This window comes from Vulpes lagopus, chromosome 7 (genome assembly GCF_018345385.1).
Source record: "Vulpes lagopus strain Blue_001 chromosome 7, ASM1834538v1, whole genome shotgun sequence".
NCBI classification, from domain to species: Eukaryota; Metazoa; Chordata; class Mammalia; order Carnivora; family Canidae; genus Vulpes; species Vulpes lagopus.
The window spans coordinates 55,998,978-56,020,326 of NC_054830.1; the positions used below are offsets into that span (position 1 = coordinate 55,998,978).

At 43.4% G+C, this 21,349-nt stretch overlaps 1 protein-coding gene across 3 annotated transcripts in view; it reads right to left on the reverse strand.

Annotated features, from left to right (window-relative positions):
* The window catches only part of EEFSEC (eukaryotic elongation factor, selenocysteine-tRNA specific), a 248,653-nt gene that overhangs the window by 144,049 nt on the left and 83,255 nt on the right, over window positions 1-21,349 (reverse strand). For all 3 annotated transcript variants that reach the window (XM_041762586.1, XM_041762585.1, XM_041762587.1), the window contains exon 2: window positions 13,304-13,511. In XM_041762586.1, the coding sequence (XP_041618520.1) occupies window positions 13,304-13,511 (208 nt within the window). The remainder of the gene's footprint in view (window positions 1-13,303; window positions 13,512-21,349) is intronic.

A 21,349-nucleotide genomic window follows, 5' to 3' on the forward strand; every position in this document is an offset into this window, starting at 1 on the left:
TCTAAGATTTTGTCTGTTTTATCTAGTTTACTCTGTACAACTGTTCATAATACTCTCTCATACCTTTTAATTTCTATATAATTAGTAGTAATGTCCTCATTTTCATTTCTGATTTTAATAATCTGAGCCTTCTCACTTTTCTTTTTAGTCCACCTAGTTAATATTTTATCAATTTTGTTGATCTTTCTCAAAACCAATTTCTGATTTCCCTGATTTTCTCTATTGTTTTTCTTTCTCTGTCTCATTTTTCTCTTCTCTAATCTTATTAACTTCCCTATGCTATATTTAAATTTAGTTTGTTCTTTTTCTAGTTTAAGTTGTAAAGTTAGGTGTTGATTTCACATCATTCTTATTTTTTAATGTAAGAATTTATAACTACAAAATTTTCCCATAGCACTGCTTTCATGCATCCCATAAATTTGGTACATTGTGTTTTGTGTTTTTTTTAAGATTTTTATTTATTTATTCATGAAAGACACCGAGAGAGGCAGAGATATAGGCAGAGGGAGAAGCAGGCTCCATGCAAGGAGTCCAATGTGGGACTCGATCCCAGAACCCCAGGATCATGCCCTGAGCCAAAGGCAAATGCTCAACCACCGAGCCACCCAGGTGTCCCTATGTTTTGGTTATTATTCATCTCTAAGTATTTCTAACTTCCCTTATGATTTCATTGTTGATCCATTGGTTGTTTAAGTATGTTAATTTCCACAGATTTGTGAATTTTCCCATCTTACTTTTGTTATTGATTTTTAACTTCACCTTGTTGTGGTCAGAAAAGATATTTTGTATCATATCTACCTTTTAAATCTACTGAGACTTAATTTATGGCTTAACATATGGTCTATCCTGGAAAATGTCCCACGTGCATGTCGGAAAAATATGTATGCTGTAGTTGTTGGATCAAGTGTTCTGTATATGCCTGTTAGGCTAATTGATTTATTGCATTAAGTCCTCTATTTCCTTCCTTATCTTCTATCTGGTTAATCTATCCATTATTGTGAGTGTGATATTGAAATCTGTAACTGTTATTCTGGAAATATTTCTACCAACAATTCTGTCAGTTTTTGCCTTATGTATTTTGATGGTCTGTCATTAGGCATATAAATGTTTATAATTGCTATATCTTCTTACTGTTTTGGACCTTTTATTAATATATAGCATCCTTGTCTCTTGTAATATTTTTTGCTTAAAATCTATTTTGCCTCATATTAGTCATCCCTGTTCTCTTCTGATTATTATTTACATGGAATATTCTTTTCCATCCTTTCACTTTCAATCTATTTATGTCTTTGGATCTAAAGTGAGCCTCTAATAGAGCACATATAGTTGGACCATGTGTTTTTGTCGATTCTACTAATCTCTGTCCTTCAATTGGTGAGCTTAATCCATTTACATTTAAAGAAATTACTAATAAGGACGGACTTACTTCTGTCATTATGCTATTTGTTTTCCACACACCTTATAGTTTTTCTGACTCTTATTTCTTGCATTATTGTCTTTTTTGTTTTGGGGCGGCTTGGTAGTGAAACAGTTAATTTTCTTTCTCTTTTTTGGGGGAAAGGGTGTGTATTCTATTGTTATTTTTTTTTGTGGCAAACAAGGAGATTTAGCATCTTAAATTTATAATATTCTAGTGTGAATTTATACCAGGTTAACTTCTGTAACATACAAAAATTCCATTCTATACAGCTCCGATCCCAATCCTTTTCTGTTGTTCATGTCAAAAAATTACAACTTTATTCACTGTGTCCCCAAAACCATAAACTAATATTCTTTTAAATACATTAGTCTCTTTATAAGGGAAAGGAGGGAAACTAAGTGAAGCTGTGACTAATATTCCTTTCTTCATCTTCCTCAAGACTTTTGGCCATTCCTTTACATTTCCCCACTCTGGTACCCAAATGGGAAGCAGGACAAAGGACCCAGTCCAAGAAGAGGCAACAGAAGACAAGAGTCCAAGAAAAAAATCTACTGCTACCTGGTATCCCTGCCATGTTTAAAGGAACCCCCTGTCTGACTCCCTATCCCCTAGCTTCCCTTCACCAACTCCTCCAGTGTCACCTCTGGACCTATGCCCACTGCTTTTCTATATTACCACATTTCTCTTCTCTTAGGGTCAGGGGAAACCCTTCTTTCTGACACCTCTCCTCCACTTTCGATCAATCCTCAATTTCTCCTCCCACTCACATTTCAAACTGAATACCACTTCTGCTTCCTAATCAGGAGCTTATGCTTGATTTCCTCACATCACTTCTGTATCCTCTTTCAAGCTCAGGGACATTTATTAAATCATCTCCTCTCTGCTGGCCTCCATGAAGGTTGCCCAACAAACAAAAGGCTCTCAAACCATTGGGACACCAACTGAGAGTACCAACTCTAACTCTAACAGGAATGGGAGAAAGGTCACGGAAAAGAACTAAGCTCCTAAAGGTCAACAGCAATTGTCCAGTGGTCAAGTCAATGTCTTCCTTCAGAGTCTCCCCCACTCTGACCATCAGCTAGCTGGCTCCCCACCCTCTTGACCCACAACCCCAACCCTTTATTCCCATGGCCCTCCATCAAGGGCCTCTACCTCCCCAAGAGGCCCTTCTCTCTTTCCTATCTACTGCAGTCTCTCCCAAGAGCACCTTGAGAGTCAAGCTCTTTTCCCCCTGGACTGCTGTCCTCCAGGAGCTCCCTACACTCTGATGACCTGTGCCAAGGCTCCTCTCTGGATGGTTTCTATATCTGTGTCTTCAGACAAGGCCCCTTTCTGGTATTGTAGTCATGTACCATCATCTGCCAGCAAGCACTTTCCCAACATTTGCTCCCTGGTTTCTGATCATGGAACAACACTTCCTTGGACTCTGAAGTCACCATCAGAGTCATCATTGTCTTCCTCAGTCACTACATTTGATCATTTCTTCTCTTAGGATCTGGCTCCAATCCATTTCCTGATTTTCATTCTCAACACGCTCCACCCTGGATCAGGCCCTTACCATCCCAAGTCACCTACACACCAAAGTCTGTGCAGGCCCTCCCTATATCAGGACTGACCATGAATATGATGACCTTCCAGTAACACAACTCTGAGGTATCAGCCTTTTCCTTGACACACTTTCAGGGACTCCACCACTATTCCAGGATGAACCCCAGCATCCAGGCTGGTCCACAAGGCCCTCTATGGTCTGCCCCAGCCTCCTCACACTGCCTTAAAGTGTGAGGAACCCGCTGGAAACACAGGTAATAACTCAAGCCCCTGCCTAGTGCCAACCTCTATCCTACTGTTGCCCCCACTTCCCTCCCTTTCTCTGTCTATCCAAACCTAACCCTGGTGACAGGTAACCTGAGATAAGGCATGGAGAATGGGATTTTGAGCAAGAAGCCTAGGACCCTAGAACCAATTTCCAATCCACAGCTGAGTTGTCATTCCACCTCACTCAGCCTCCACTTCCCTGTCCTACAGGAAACAGCATGACCTGCATTGCAGGATTGTCTTCTACACCAAGTAAGTTAATGTGTGGTAAGCATGGCAGGAGTCTAGAAACAGTGCTTAGAACGAGGGCAGCCACTAGCTGTCTGCATCCCTTCTGAGTGGTCAGTGCCCTGAGCTAGGTCACATATTTTGAACCTCACTGCTGCTTGATTATCACTTGTTCTTCTAAAACCAATTTGAGGGACACCTAGGTGGTTCCGTTGGTTAAGTGTCCAACTCTTGATTTTAGCTCAGGTCATGATCTTATTAGGGTGGTGGGATCAAGCTCTGCATTGGGTTCCAAGCTAGGTGTGGAGACTGCTTACGATTTTCTCCTGCCCTTTCCCTCAGTAGCCCCCTCCACTAGTGCATACTCTTCTCTTTATATAAAAAAATAAAATTAAATAAATAAAACCAAGTCAAATTCCTGACTCCCAGGCAAGAAGCCAGTTCACCTTCTCAGAAGCTCCCATGCTACTCTGAAGAAGCTAAGTCAGCTCTTCTCTTGAACTGCTAGGTAAATCTCCCACTGTTATTTCTCCAGCAGTTGGTCTTTTCTGACCAAGTATATGTATGGTAGGTACACTCCTTAGAATGTGGGGGGCTTGGCTCAGTTGGTCCTTGACTCCATGCCACACTGCTCCTGGCCTGCCTAAGCAGGCAAGCCCATTAAAAAAAAAAAAAATCAGGTTTTGGGGGGTTGTTTTTTTGCTTTTTTTAAGAAGAAAGGAGTAACTCTGACAAGTTGGAGTTCTCTAAAGAGCAAGTTAAACAATCTCAGGAGCCACTAGCTGCCCAAAGGTCAGTGTGACAAAATGATACAAGTTCCCAGAAAGATTCCAAAGTGGGCCTGTGACATACTTACCAATCAACTCCAAAGCAGCTCAGACAGACCATGCTGCCCCTGCAGAAGTCACAGGACTGAGATATTTGCCTTCGGAAGGCCAATGCCCAGAGATAAAGGAAAGACTTTGGAGAGGGAAGGAGGGAGAAAAAAACATGAAAAAGAAAGGAAGAGTGAGAGAAGAAATAAAACACTAAGGAAGAGAGACAGAGAAGGCAAGAAACACAAGAGAAAAAGAAAGAAGCAAAGGAAGGGAAGCTGCTCTATGCTATAGCACCATGCTACATGCTCTTGTGTGATCTCAATACCCCATGAGAAGCAGCTCTGACCCTTATTTTCAGAGAAGCCAAGTGACTTGCCCGGGGCTACCAGGGGGCCCAGGGAATAAGTGGCTGGTCTGTAGGAGTCCAGAGTCCAGGCCTCTCCCATGACGGAAGAGAGGAAGAGTCCATTCTCAGTCCACAGGGAAGACTCCAGCCACGGCAATCAGTGAACCGGGACCCAACCACAAGCCAGGCCCAGTACATGTGCATCATCTCTGCTTACACTCCGTGAGCCTGAGGCCCAGAGGGACAGAAAAGGCTAAAAGCGTGCACTGAGAATTCCAGCGATTAACCATAAAGCTTTCGGAAATTCAATTATTTTTTATCCAAACCCTTTTGGGCAATGTATTGTAACAAAACATAAAGGCGCATTGGGCTGAGTATCTGGCCCTTTCCCAGGCTCAAGAGAAGCTGGCCTTGCTGATTTCCTGAACATGCCACACACTGAGGATTCTGGCTTCTAGAGGCAGAAGTAAAGTTCAGCAGCCCCTAAGGGGACAAGAGGCCCCTCTTGCCTTGAGTTTCAGATCCAGACTGGTGTCTAGGTTCTAAGAGCACAAGAGACTCCAACCAAAGATGTCAGGAAGAGCCCTGTGCCCAGCCCCACAGCTCAGCAGTGCAGGCAGGAGCTGACTTGGAGCACATTCAAGTGCTTCTCCTGTTCCCAGCACCCACCACCTCCTCCAGACTCCCCTCACAGCTGTGGTATATCATGGTTCCAACCAAGCCCAGACATGCTGACTGTGCATGCAGACTGACCTTCGACAATACACAAAAACGATCTAAGATAAGTTTAAAAACAAAAGTGTGTGTGTGTGTGTGTGTAATTCGTGTAAAAGACATAAACAAAAAGAGTACAAGTTTCTCCACTCTCTGAAAGTAGGCTATTCCTACGAAACCTTCTGTAAAGCAAAATGGGATAAAGTGAAAAAGCAATTAACTTTCATTTATATGGAAAAATGAGTGTTTCCAGGCCCAAAAAATAACCTCTCCTAGGCTTTTCTGATACCTTAAGACACATCTACTAAGAGATGCACAAAATAAATCGACACAAAGCACAGATTGCTCACAGACACAGCTCAAAGTGATGGTGGCTTGATGTTGAGATGCTGAGTGTAGTTCCTGGGAAGGAGCTTGGACGTGCCACTCTCACTGCTTGGGGTATGTGCAGCACTCCCTTGCTGCAAAGCTGATGCTGTACACTATTGTTGCTTTCTCCTTTTTTCATAAAAACAAAAATCCTTTCTGGATTTCCTTCGGTTAGCAAAAAACAAAAAAAAAAAACAAGTACTAATAAGGTAGGTCTTTCATAAAAGCAAAGTGGTGTTATACAAAATTTGAAAAGTAGGGGATGCTGGTGTAAGTTTTTGCCTTGGAATAGTGAAATTCAAATAGTAAAATTCAATCCCTTCCCCCAGGAAAACTGTATATGGGAGATCCCTGGTACAGTGAAGTTCAGCAGCCCCTAAGGGGATCCCTGGTACAGTGCCAAGCACACAGTAAGTACTCTACACCTTACAGCTGTGATTGCTAAGAACCTACTATGTGCCACCAAACAATCCCTTATAACAAATGCTGTGAGGCTAAACTTATCAGCTCCGATTTTAAAAAAGAAGAAATACCAACTTGAAAGATAAAGTGAGTTGCCCAAGACCACACAGCTAGTCAGCCACAACTACTTTGAAATGCACACCTTGTAAATCAGCTGGGCAACAGTCCAAGTCACTTGAGATTTGGCATTCCACCCAATCCCAGAGAGGGAGGCAGGGCCAAGGGAGCCCAGGGTGGGTTCTCAGCAGATGGCCTTGGCTAAAACTGAAACAAGGAAAGAGAAAGTGTTTCAAAAGCAGGAGGAAACACAGAGGGAGTCTGAGAGAAAGACGCATCAAGGATGCCGTCAGATGATAACATTTAGTGGGAAAATAAACAGAAAAGCCTAGAACACAGAACAGTGTCAATGTTGTGATAACAACTACCTCAAATTATGTACATGTGGGAAGACTGACAGGGATCCTAGGGAGAGAAAACTTTAATTTGATGTACTAGGGAGATTGTAGGTACATTTTTATCTTCTATTTTGATTTCTGTTAACATCGATAAATGCTTATGCAAGAGTAATTTTAAATGCTTTTAGAGATCAAGAAATCACAAAGAAAAACAATCAAAGAGTTTGACTACACAAAAATTAGAAAATTCTGCATGTCAAAAAAGCGACTAAAATGGAAAGACAACCAAAAAATGCTGAAGACTTATTTGTAGCAAACACGATAGGCAAAGGGTTAATTAATAACATCTTTGTTAATATTAAACACTCCTGAAAATCAAAAAGAAAGCATTAAAATCGCAAAAGGTAAATAGATAAAATGTATGGGCCTAATTCAAACACACAAAAGCACAAGTGTTTAATATGACTACACCTAAGAAAAAATGTTTAATGTCCCCAGAATCACATATTAAAACAAGAGTAACACCATTTCTATCCTACCAAGTTTCAAATATATTTTAATATTGGAAACTAAAGGTAGCTGCAAATATCTGTGTAAATAGTGCAAACCCTTTTGGAAAAGAATAGGGCAGTCAGAATACAACAACAGATTTAAAAGGACTTGTGCCCTTAGGTCCAGTAACTGGACACCTGGAAATGTCTCAGAAGGAAAAACCCTGAAAATACAGAAAACATTTAAGGATGGTTGAAGATGTTCACCCCAGGGATGTTTATCTGCAAGAAGGAAAACCCATGCCAATCTAAAGGGCCTACAGTGGAGTGATGGTTACATGAAGAAATGCTATACAAAATGTTAAGTAATGAAATCAGAAATAAAAAATGCATAGTTCATTATTACAACTATATGTTTAAAAGGGAGAACTGAATTCAGCAAAGTCCCAGGGTACAAGAGCAACACACAGAAATCAGTTGTGTTTCTGTACTCCAACAAAAACTAATCTGAAAAGGAAATTAAGAAAGCAGTTCCATTTATAATGGCTTTTAAAAGAATAAATCCAATCAAGTTGAAAGACCTGTATGATGAAAACTACAAAACACTGATTAGAAAAACTAAAGAAGATCTAAGCAAATGGAAAGGCATCATGTTCTACCTAACACTGTTTAGATTTTCTTTTTTTTTTTTTTTAATTTTTTTTTTAATTTTTTATTTATTTATGATAGTCACAGAGAGAGAGAGAGAGAGGCAGAGACACAGGCGGAGGGAGAAGCAGGCTCCATGCACCGGGAGCCTGATGTGGGATTCGATCCCGGGTCTCCAGGATCGCGCCCTGGGCCAAAGGCAGGCGCCAAACCGCTGCGCCACCCAGGGATCCCTAGATTTTCATACTACCCAAAGTGATCTACAGATTCAATGCAATCCCTATTAAAATTCCAACAACCATTTTTTGCAGACATGGAAAAGCAGATCCTCTAACTCATATAGGAATTATAAGGGGCCTCAACTAGCCAAAAAAAAAAAATTATATATATATATATGAATATATATATTCATATGAATATATATATATGAATATACATATTCATATATATATGAAAAGCAACATAAAGCTGGAGGACATGACATCCTAACTTTGAAACTTACTACAATACAAATGTAAACAAAGCAGTGTGATATTGGCATAAGGGCAGACACATAGAACAGAACAGAGGACCCAGAAATAAACCCATACACATATCAATTGATTTTTGACAAGGGTAAAGGGGAGAAAGGTCAATCCTTTCAACAAATGGTGCTGGGAAAACTGGATATCCACATGCAAGTGATGAAGTTGGGCTCTTAACTTACATCACATATAAAGTTATACCATATATAAAAATTTCCATATATGGAAATAGATGAAAGACCTAAGCTTAAGAGCTAACATTATAAAATTCTTAGGAAAAAAAAATGAGGAATATCTTCATGACATTGGAATTGGCAACAATATCATGGATACAACACCAAAAACACAGGCAACAAAAGAAAAAATAAATATATTGGATTTTATCAAAGTTAAAAACTTGTGTGCCTCCAAGGACACTATGAAGAAAGTAAAAAGTCAACTTAAAGAATAAAAGAAAACATTTGCAAATCATATATTTGACAAGGGATTGATATCCTGAATAAAGAACCCCTACAATTTAACAATAACAACAAAACAACAAAAACCCATCAAAACATGGGCAAAGGACCTAAACAGACATTTCTCCAAAGAAGATATCTAAAAGGCCAACTGGTACATGGCAAGATGCTCGACATCACTTGCATTAAGAAAATGCAAGTAAGGGATCCCTGGGTGGCGCAGCGGTTTGGCGCCTGCCTTTGGCCCAGGGCGCGATCCTGGAGACCCGGGATTGAGTCCCATGTCGGGCTCCCGGTGCATGGAGCCTGCTTCTCCCTCTGCCTGTGTCTCTGCCTCTCTCTCTCTCTCTGTGACTACCATAAGTAAATTTAAAAATTAAAAAAAAAATTAAAAAAAAAGAAAATGCAAGTAAAACCACAAAAAGATACTACTTCATATGTGTTAGAATAGCCATCACCAAAAAGATCAAAGGTTAACAAATGCTGGTGTAGATATGGAGAAAGGGGAACCTGTGTGCATTGTGGGTGGGAATGTAAAGTGTTGTAGTTGAAAATAGTATGGAGGAGCCTCAAAAAATTAAAAATAGAACTACCATATGATCCACTTCTGGGAATATATCCAAAGGAAATGAAAACACTAACTTGAAAAGACATCTGCACCCTCATGTTCACTGCAGCATTATTTATAATAGCTAAGACATGGAAACAGCCTAAATGTCCATCAATGGATGGATGGATAAAGAAGTTGTGGAATATCATTCATCCATAAAAAACAAGGAAATCCGACCATTTGCTACAACACAGATGAATCTTAAAGGCATTATGCTAAGTGAAATAAGTCAGACAAAGAAAGACAAATAATGTGTGATTTCAACTTATCTGCAGAATCTAAAAAAAACCAAAACCAAAAACACTAAAAACAAAATTCAGAGATTTGTGGTCCCCAGAGGCAAAGGGTTGGGGGAGCAGGAATTAGAGGTGGTCAAAAGGAACAAACTTACAGTTAGTTATAAGATAAGTAAGTCCTAAGGACATGAGGTACAATGTGATGACTGTAGCTCACACTACCACATGATACACAAGAAAGGTATTGAGAGTAGGTCCTAGGAGTTCTCATCACAAGAACATTTTTTTCCTTCTTTTATATTTATTGTATTTTTATGGGAAGATGGATGTTAGCTAAACCTATTGTGATAATCACTTCACAATATATGTAAATCAAACCATCACGGTGTCACACCTTAAACTTATATATTCATATATGTCAATTATTTCTCAATAAATCTCAGGGGGAAAACCAGCAAAAAGAGGGTCGGGGAAGTCACAATGAGATACCACTTCCTACCCACTAGTATAACTATTAAAGAAAAAAGGAAAATGATGATGATTGGCAAGGATGTGGAGAAACTGGAATGCTAACACACTGCTGGTGGAAATGTAAAATGGCACAGCCACTGTGGAAAATAGTTTAGTGATTCCTCAAAAAGCTAAACATAAAACTACCACATGACCCAGTGATTCCACTCTTAGGTACAGACCCAAAGGAACTGAAAGCAGAGACTGGAATAGATATCTGTACACCTGTTCAGATAGCATTATTCACAATAACCTTTGGCCCAGGGCTTTTTCCCTAAAGGAAACAAGAACACCATACACATAACAGAACACCATTCTACTTTAAAGGAGTGCACATTTCACAGCACATTTCAACACGTGCTGCAACATGGATGGGCCCTGAAAGCATTAGACTAAGGGAAATAAGCCAGACATAGAAAGCCAAATACAAGATTCCATTTATAAGGTACCTGGAATAGGCAAAGTCAAAGAATCAGAAAGCAGAATAAAGGCTGCTGAGGGTGCGGGAGGAGGGGCAAGGAGGGAAGGGGGAGTTCTGGTTTAATGGGTACAGAAATTATGTTGGGGATGCTGAAAAAGTTTTAGGCAGAGACAATGGTGATGGGTACACAGCTTTGTGAATGTATTTAATGACAGTGAATTGTATATTTGCAAATGGGTAAAATAATAAATATTATGTCATGCAGATTTTACTACAATCAGAATAATGTGGAGGAAAAAAGAGGGGGGGGGGTTATATGAGACAATGAAAAGATAGGAATGAAATAAACCTAAAATGTCAGCAGCTATTCTGAGAAAAGAAATCTCTGGGTGGCTTTCCTCTTTCTTTTAATCATTTTTCTCTAGTTTCCAATTTTCAATTACTCTTTAGATAGGAAAAAAATAAGTTTTGTTCTTAACAGGCTTCAAGTTTAGGTAGCAAGTTTCTTCACAGCTGGATCAGCATTTACAAAGGATTTACTTCACAGGGGACCATAAAGAAAGGAAATAGTCCCTTAAAATAATTGAAGTTCTCTGTCGCAGAGGTGAAAGCTAACATTCTCCTCAACTTGGTCTGGGGTAGGGGGGCTGACCTGCCGCTACAGCCTATCAGGGGCCATCCTCCTGTATGGGATACCAACCCAGAGGGCACTGAGCAAGGACAGAAGAGAGTTCAAGGAGACAAGCTCCCCTGGATGTGTGATAAAGTCCATAATTTGACATTCAAGCAATAAATTAAAATAGGAATAGCAATTAAAAATGCAAGTGAGAATTTGTCTTAAATTTAACCAATCGTGGGGATCCCTGGGTGGCGCAGCGGTTTGGCGCCTGCCTTTGGCCCAGGGCGCGATCCTGGAGACCTGGGATCGAATCCCACATCAGGCTCCCGGTGCATGGAGCCTGCTTCTCCCTCCGCCTGTGTCTCTGCCTCTCTCTCTCTCTCTCTGTGACTATCATAAATAAATAAAAAATTAAAAAAAAAAAAAATTTAACCAATCGAAACAGTTCATATTAATTTGCCCTTAATAGTATCCCAAGCCCTTCCCAGAAGGTCCTGTTTATAGAGCAGATGATACTGACATTGTATTGGGTTTTTATGCAGGAGTCCAAAGGACCTGTTCTCCCCTTTCTGACAAGTAAATAAAACGGCAGGGAGATCAAATAACTCACTAAAAAGAAGATATAATTTTTTATCTTCCTTTTTACAGTCTCATATCCACTTCCGTTGGGAATAACAAAGTCTGAATTCTTATGCAACACTTATCTAAATGTGTCGATTTTATCAGATTGATGAATTTTGCTAACAAAAGGCAGCGCTAGGAAATCTTTTATGACATATTTGGCCCATTCACAGGCCTGGAGCTTTAATTTAACCAACTTGAGAATTCTGAGGGAGAGCTGCAGGTGTTGGATCTGAAAAAAAAAAAAATCATAAATGGGAAGGCATATCAATCTTTATGACGGGGAAACAAAAACACTCTTCTACTTGCTTGCCCTCCACAAGCAGGAGAAGGAGAGGTGGCAGGAGCAGGATATTGTCTCGGGCTGCATAGCAAAGAGGAAGAATCGCTGTCTCCCAGTGACCGCTATTTAGTATTGATCAAAAGGCGCTGGCCCGGGGAGGAAGAGAGGAATTGATAAAACAATGAGGTTTGCCAACACTCTGTGCTCAACAAGGACATTTTCTCATTTTCTTGACCACATCAGAGTTCATCACTCCTGTGGCTGCCTGAGCAAGCGGGTGGCTTGCTGCCCCACAGTCCCCACACCCCTCCTGCCCCAAGCTGCCCAGCAGTGCTGCCACCGTTCTGCCCCCATGGGCCTGTCCTCACGGACAGTAAGCAGAGTCAATCACTTGACAGTCCTGTTGCTTCTCCTGTTAAAGGTCTCCCCATGTCTGCCCCCTCTCCCTCCACAGCCTTAATGCAGACCACACTTCTCTCCCTGGGAACACCACCACACTGCCACTCCCTGTCTGTCCTCTGCTCCCCCTGAGTCCCATCACCATCACCGAGCCATGCTTCCATCTGCCTCCAGCCGCTCGGGATGGGGGAACCTTTCAGCCACTTCCTTGCACCAACTCTTTAAGGACTCCCTACTTTTTGCGAGACGAAGTCATAAATTCGTTGGTGTGAAATACTACGGAGATCCTTGGTGATCTCGTCTTTCCCAGTCTCCCCTCCCAACAGCAAAGTCTGCCCACCCATCCAACCAATTTTACAAGCCTCTGTGACAGAAACATCCAGTCATCCACCAAAATCAGTTTCCACCTTTCAGTAACTGAGTTGCAGCTAAGCGGAATGGTGAAGAGTTCCATCTCCTGGCCTCTCCAACACCAAGGCATGAGTGACATGAGCAGGCAGGACGGAGTCCTCCCTCCCTCACAGACCCTGTGGGAAGGGTGTGTGGCCCTTCCAGGTCCGGGCATTCCTGACACACCAGACCCTCCTGTGAACACAGTAGTGACTACATAGACAAGGACACACCCTATAGTGGAAGGGCAGCAAGATGGAGGAAGCCTGAGTTTCCGGATGCTGTGCAGAGCAGAACTCCTCAACTGTTCACATTAGGAAACTACCTAGAAAATCAACTTCTAGTTTCCTTATGCTTCTGTATTTTTTTGTTCACTTGCAACAGCATCTTAGCCTTTACCCCTGACGTGAGCAAGTACCAGGCAAGATCCCACTTACTCGGACCTATGGCTGACACCTGCCTGCCCAATCTGTGTTAATGAAATGAAGCTTATACAAGTGGACACTCCTCTCAATAGCAAACCTACTTGGTGTTCTCCAGGGTCTTCTGCATTTTCTTGGTCATCTTATCAATCACTGCCTGTCTCTTTCCTTCAGCTAAGAGGTCTATTTTGTTCAGCACCACGACCAGCTTCTGGCAGGCGATCTGCCCAATTACAAGGCACTCGGCTGACTGGGTCTGCATCCCTTTGGTCACATCAATGACCAACATCATCAGATCAATGATCTGGGCCCCTGCAAAGAAAGAGCGAAGACAAGGTTAGAAAATGAAATGGGGGAGAAGACTGCAGAAAGTGGACTGATGTCTGAGGTTAAGCAAAACCAGCCAAATTACAGCATTAAGATAGAAGTGGGTGGGGTGGGAAATGAATGACCACCATATGCCTCCTAGCCCCAGCCATGGGGGACGGACTCTAAACATGTGATTTCATTGAGTCCTTATGACCACCATGAGGAATGGGCATGTTACCTCATCTGGAGAGGAGGAAACTGAGGCCCATGAAATACTTAGAGCTCACCCAGGACCCCACAGCCAGCATGCAGCAGGGCTGAGGGACCCCAAAACCCACACCATTTTACTGCTTCTAATCTCTCATTTTCATTCCATCCTACCTAGGAAAAAACATCTAAGCAGTAAAAAGCTTAGTTTTAGACTTGGCAAATGCCTAGAGATTTGGCCTTGCCAAGACAGCTGACTAAAAGACTGGAAAACTAATGGGGAGGCATGGAGGTTATCTCCTCTGTGGCTCCTGGGTCTTCTCCTCACAGTGGATGGGTTTAGTCATGATCCTCCCACCCATGACTGCATTGTATCTATTCACTTCTTTTATCCTTTCCATTCTGAATGGGAGGCTCCTGCTCTTTCAGAGAGGGTAGGAGCAATCCAAGGCTCAGCTACCTCAATGCTGAATACCACATGTAAGTATGTGTGTGTGCATGTGTATATATATATGTGTGCTGTGCATGTGTGCATTCCAGACATATGTATGCATGCCGAGTTGTGAGTATGCCCTAAATACATAGCCACACCTAGGCTGAACAACAGCAGAGGGACGAATTACAAAGGAGTCAATGAAAGGAAACTGCCCTGATCCATGTTAGGAAAACCAATGTTAGCCAATGAAGGAAATATGTTCTTTTTAACAGGATTTGAAGTAGTTTTACAAAACAACAACAACAAAAGGTGTTATTTTGGGGATATAGGAATATGTAGGTTATTTTCCCCTTTGCCCCAGGAGGGATTTTCAGGAGCAATTTATCATCATGGTGAAACCAAGGAAAACTGTTCCATGGGTGACTCATGACCCAAGCTCACTCCTAGGAAGGGAGGGAAGGCAAGGAGGACAGTCTTTTCTGTTGGCACATCTACCATGTGTGCTAGTCAATCACTTCATCTTCACAGCCAATGTTTCAGATGAGGGTGGGACTCAGAGTCACGGGGCTACTTGCTCTAGACCAATTGGCACCAAAGGCCACCAGATACCAAGGAGCCTGGCTCCACTGCTGAAGCATCTTCCCTGGTCACTCCTGACCTGCACAGCTCCCTCTAGCCTTCCCTAGGAAAAACAGTAGGTGCCTCTGACTCTAGGGAGACCTCAAAGTGTCCCAGCCATCCTCCCTGCCCCTTTGGTCTGCCCTCCCCAGCCCCTTCTTCTACTTCACCCTATCTCAGTGGTGGTGGTGTGGTCAAAGGGGCCTGGGGGTAGGAATGGAGGGCTGGCTGGTGCTCATGACAGCCAGCACTGGCATCTCCCTCATCTTATCAGGCCTAGGCCTCTACTACAGCCATAAGGCAGGTAGGGATATGCTGGTTCTATCATCTACACTTTTTAAACAACGGAGGCCTAAAAACTTCATCTGATAAGACTCTATCTCATATCTAACAAATCACCAACTCACCCCTGGAATCCATCTCTGTTGTGGCCCCAAACCCCATGAAGCATGTCAAGCCCACGTCAGCCACTCCCTAATGGGAAAGGGCTTAGCCTTCCCCTAGGACTTGTCCTTCTGAAATCCAAACAGCCTCCCAGAAAGGAACTTTCTACAACTATAGGACTGATTCATACACTGAGCCAGGTTAAATGAGTACAACCTCTATGAAAGCCAATTTACAACCAGCTATCAGAATTCACATCATCTTTGGCTGAGCCAAGCCCACATACATGTGCATGTTTGTTGTAGGGTACAGCTGGAAACCATGTAAGTGTCCATCAGTAGGGAACATGTTAAAAATAAATAATGCTATATCCACAAAGAATACTATCCAGCCATGAAAAAGAACAAAGAAGCTCTTTATATACTACTATGAATAGTCTCCAAGGTGGAGACAATGAGAGGAACAAAGGGCAGAGCAATGTAATATGTGTTAAAAAGGAGGAAAAGGAAAAAAAGAAAAAAGGAGGAAAAGGTGTGTGTGTATGTGTGCTGTATATGAGTGTTTGCTTCCATACCCATAAAACATGTCTGAAGGAGTGCAAAAGAAACAACTTTTGGTTGTCTGTTGGGAAAGGAGCTAGGTGACAGATACGAGATGGAGTAAGAAGGAAACCTAACTGCATGTTCTATACCTTTTTTTTTTTTTTAAGATGTATTTATTTACTTGAGAGAGAATACTCATGCACATGAGTAGGGAGGGGCAGAAGGAGAATCTCAAGCAGACTCCCCACTAAGCCCACAGCCTGACATGGGGCTCAATCTCCAGACCCTGAGATCATGATCTGAACTGAAATAAGAGCCAGACACTTAACCAACTAAGCCACTCAGGTACCCCTCTTCCTACCTTTTCATTTTAAACAGGGGTGTGTACTATTCACTAAATAAAATTATGTTAAATACATAAATAGAAAAAGAAATAAAACACTGATCTGACAGTGTTGTTCTCCTGCTAAGAACCCTTGCTGTCCTCTGACTGAAAGGGAACTCCGTGGTGTGGCTTTGGGCCCTCCTTCTAACTTGCAATGCAGCCACACTCCCCTGCACAGAGCCCTTCTCAGTGCTCTCCGCCCTGCCCGAGGGGCATATGTATGCACCCAAGAATGCACACACACAGAGTCTGAGCCTATCCCACTCCAGAAGATGTGACCTCTCCCCACGTCCTCCCATCACAAGCAAACCTGCCACCAGTCCCAGGGATACAGTGTGGCCAGGTGTTGAGGCAGGATGGGACCAAGCCTAAAGGTGAGTGGGAGGAGGCGTGTGCTGGGTTCCCAGCCTGTGAGCCATTCTCTGAGAAGACTGGAAAGCCACCTTCACACAAAATGGTCCCAGCACCCAACTAGGTGACCCTCAACTCTAGTGGGCTGTGCCCACAAACCCAAGCCTACTCTATCCCACGGATGACTTAAGGACTTTTCGAGAATAATTCCAACTGCCTGGGGTCCTTCTAGAATCTAAACATTATCCCTTACCTAACCTGAACGATCACCAACCCCACTGTACGGATGAGAAGTTCGGTGGCTGCCCTTGTCACTTGGTAAATAGGGTGCTAGAGAGGGAACCCTGGCGCCTGTTCTCACCTATGTGCCACAGGGCCTGTCCTTTTGCCAGGGGTACCCAGTCCCACCCCGGCCTCCTGTCCCACAGTCCTCACCCACTTCTTGCTTTACACTAAGAATCAAGGCACATCCCATGATTATTCTTACCCTTCCCTGCTCTGCTCTTGCTCCTGCCCCTGTACTCAGACTTCACTCACCCCTGGCCCTTGGTCCCTGCCCACCCCAAAGCTCAGAGCTTACAGACCACAGCCTGGGCTGAATATCTGGATTCATAGCACCCAGCACAGGACCCAGCTCAGGCACAGCTTGGGCAATCTTTGTTGGAATGAACTGAGCAAATGACAGGTCCCCCCCTCCTGATTCTGTTCCTTTTCAGAGATTCAATTCCCTATTGGTATGTAAAACTACCCAGAAATGTCTTGTCTGGGCCTGGTGGCTAGAGGGGAAGGACTCCCATATTCATTCCATGCATTTAGCACATCTCACTTATGATGCCTGTTGGGATCCTGGGGATAGAAATGAAACTTGGCCGGACAGACCCGGAAGACAAGTGCAGATGGGATCCAAACACTGGGGCCAGTCAGGATTTCCTCTATAGTCTTACTCCAGCAGCTATAAGTCCCTTTTGTTGTGAGGAGCACACAGCTCTGCTCCAAGAGGCCAGGCTCTGGAGCAGCCCAGCTGTAGTGCAGCCAACAACAGGCACTTCTAAGGAGAGTAGAGGTCACAGCGACTTGACAGGCCCCACTGAGAACCCACAGCGCAGCAGCAGCTCTCAGTTACTCTCATTTCTTCATCAAACTTTTGATCAGACGACAGGAAGTGACATAACTAGCCCGTCTTGTCTTTTTCAAAATCCCCAGTATTTCCACAAAATGAATCAAACAGTGTCCTTCCCAATTCCCACGAACCCAGAGTAGGAAACCATTCTGAGACGAGAGGGGCACAGCAAGCGAGTGGGCGGGAAACACCAGTCAGGAAGTTGGAGCTTACAAATGACCCTCTATATTTTTCAGTATATCAGAGCCTCTCATCTACTCGTTCTGACTATAGATCCCTTTAAAAGTTTGCAGAATAATTATAACAGGGTTAAAGTTTCTCAGTACTTTAAAAAGTTACAATTTCCAATTCTGTAGATTATATATCTTAATCACTTCAAAAATAAAAATAAAGAAAAACTTACAAAGGTCAGCATTTAACAAAGTGTAAGTTATCTGTCAGATGTAATTTTCCTTCTGGGACTGAAGAACAAAAATGTGTGTTTAGGAAAAAAAAAATGTTTCAGCTGGAGAAACTGAACATAAAATTTTAAACATTTTAGCAACCTCAAAATCAGATCTTTAATCAAAATTCAATTTTTTAATCAAAAGCTATGAGCACCCTAAAAAGGAAAAAATACTACCAAGTTAAAAAAAATTTAATGTATTTTTAACTGGTGACTTATTAAATATTCAATAAACAATTTAAATACATTGTCATCCACAATATAAAACTGGGGACCCCTGGGTGGCTCAGCAGTTGAGCACCTGCCTTCGGCCTAGGGCATGATCCTAGGGTCCCAGGACTGAGTCCCATGTAGTAGGGCTCCCTGCAGGGAGCCTGCTTCTCTCTCTGCCTATGTTTCTGCCTCTCTGTGTGTCTCTCATGAATAAATAAATAAAATCTTTAAAAAATATATAAAACTGTACTGGCCATTTCTATCCTGTTATTAATATGACCCATGTGCCAAATGCCTCAGACCTCCATGTGCCTCAGCGTCTCATGTGCCTGAGGGCAAGGACGAGCCCAGTCAGCAGACTGCAGCCAAGACTAAAGGAGTCAGCCCATGGGGAGGGCTCAGAACAGCACCTCGGCAGTAAGAAATCCTTGATACCTGGGGGGCTCTGACTGTTTCTCCATCTACAACTCCTACTGTGGCATGCACATAGTATTTGCTTCTCATCTTAATTGCACCTCAACTTTGCCACGAGAAAACCAAAGGTCAGAGAGGTGAAGTGAACAAGTCAAGGTAAGAAGCAATGACTCAGTTGGAGCAAAGTGAATTTGGTCCCACTGACTTCTTTCTACCACAGCATCCTGTGTCCCTGAGCAATCCTGCATCCAGAGTGAAGCACTTGCCCTGTATGTGGGTGGGGATGCACACACATGCCCCTGTGGAGGCTGCAGGACAGCACAGCAGGTGTCAGAAGTCCCCCTCAGAGCCCAGGGTGGGAGGACGGGCTGCAGCTCCGCAATCCCAAGATGTCATTATTATTGCTATTGTTTGTATTAACTTATTCAACATATTCCTTGTTTTCCCATTTTAGGGGCAAGAAAACTGAGCTCAGGCGGGTTAAATAACTTGCCCCAAGCTATCTAGCTAGGGGGTGGTTGGACACCAACATGGGCTCACCTATCCTGGCCCTGACTCTCTGCCAGGAGGTGTCAAGACTTCCACCACATCGGGGCCATTCAGACCCCTTCCACTCAGGTGTGTGTCCATTTTGTGCATTTTAGCTTTCCTTCCTTTGCATACTTTCCCCCAAAGTCTAGTTTCCCTCTCAGCTTCCTACTGGCACAGGAGAGTGTATAACTGTGTACCAGGGATACCTGTCCTGCCCTCCTCAACCCAGAATCACAGTCTGGAAGGGGCTTAGCAAAGGTCAATGTGCAGGAGGGGAGCCAAGACGCAAGAGCAGGGCTTGGAGGCACCCAACCAGGCATTCAAACCACTGCCCCAGCAGGGGCCTCCACTTCCTCATCTGTAAATCAGAATCTAAACAAAGATGCTCACTTCAAGAGGCTGCCCAAAGGCCCGCTGGGCCCTCCGTAAGTGGAGCTGCATTTTGAGCTGCCAGTGCTCAGCCCAGCCCTACACTCAGAGTCAGACTGCTCCCACCTATCCAGCACACCCCCGGGGCAAACACAGGTGGACAAAGGAGGGAGGTAACTGACCAAGTGTGGAGAAGGAAGAGCTCACAGAATAGTCAGGCATGGGGGCCCCCATGGTGAATGTGGGCCCAGGCATGGGCGGCGTGTCTGACTGGCACACACTGTCCGCCAGCTCCTTTCTTCACCCACCCTGCCTGTTCCTTCAGTACCTGCCTCCCTCCCTTGAGTCACCTTCACAACGTCCCATGCTGCATCACAACCACCAGGGTCACTTCGCACACTGCAAGATATGCCAGGATTCCAACAGGCTGGAGCAGTCCAGACCCTCCAGTGAGGGACCAGAAAGCCAAAGGAGGTCTCAGTCCTCGGAGGAGACTCCAGAGCCCATGACCCTCGTTCCTACGAGATAATTGTTTTCATGAACACCTTCAGACAAAGGAAGTTTCTTCACACTATTTATCATTTCTGAGCTCTAGTTCCTCATCTGGAAAACAGGACAATAACTCTACTTTGATTTTTCCTGACCTGATGAAAAATCTCAGACACGGACACAGGAGACAGCCCAGAAGGATGGCATACTTGCACATGGGGCATGTGAGCAAAGGAATCTTTAGAGGGGGTACTGCCCTTTAGTGGGAAGAAAGCAGCAGCAGCTTGGAAGGCCAACCTGGAGGGCCGAGTAGGAGGCAGGGAGTCGTAGGGGCAAGCCCCCAAGTCCAGGCGCAGCTTCACCCCTGCCAGCTGCACAGCCTCAGGCAAGTGAACCTCCTGACCTCTGGGAATCTGGGATCCCTCCCCTGTAGCATGCTGACCCAGAGACTATACCTTTAAGGGGCAGGAGCCACTAGCACAGCACATGGCACATGCTAAGAGCTCAATAAACATAAGCTACTATCATGTCGTACTTGTGTCAGGATGCCCAGCGCAGTAAAAGCTCAAAAGGGGCCATCTCTTCCCACAAAGGCACCCAGGCCAAGAAGAAGGGAGAGTATTAATGGCAACATGGAACAAATACTAACAATACCTCCCCCAATCCAGCAGTGTCTTCGAAGCCCCTCCTAGGAGGCACTGGTGAGTGCCAGCCCATAGCCCAGAGCACCATGGCCACCAATGGGCAGGAAGTCCTCATTGTTCTAACTCAGACTGCAAAGGTAGGTTCCTCCACAAACGTCCTGCCGAATTCCACCAGACCAGCAGGTAGACACCTGAGCCGGAGAACCTGGGCAGGCAGGTTCAGTAAGTCATCAAGATCCCACAACGCATTCACAACCCTCCTTCTGCCCACAACTCCCTACGGCTTCATGCTCTGGCACTGATGCCATCAGTGAGGCTCCTAACAGGCAAATGGGCTCATGACTCCTGCTTGATATGTGTTAGCTCTGCCCTTACTACATCCTGTGAGGAGACTCCTATTTTATTTTATTTTATTTTATTTTATTTTTTTTTTTGATAGAAAGAAGTAGCATGATTTTATTGAAATGTTTTAGTACAGTGGTGGATGATCTTAAAATCGTATGTTCTAAACCAATACAAGCACTGAAAATGATACATTTTTTTTTTTGATAGAAAGAAGTAGCATGATTTTATTGAAATGTTTTAGTACAGTGGTGGATGATCTTAAAATCGTATGTTCTAAACCAATACAAGCACTGAAAATGATACTTTTTTTTTTTTTTTTTTTTTTGATAGAAAGAGAGACTCCTATTT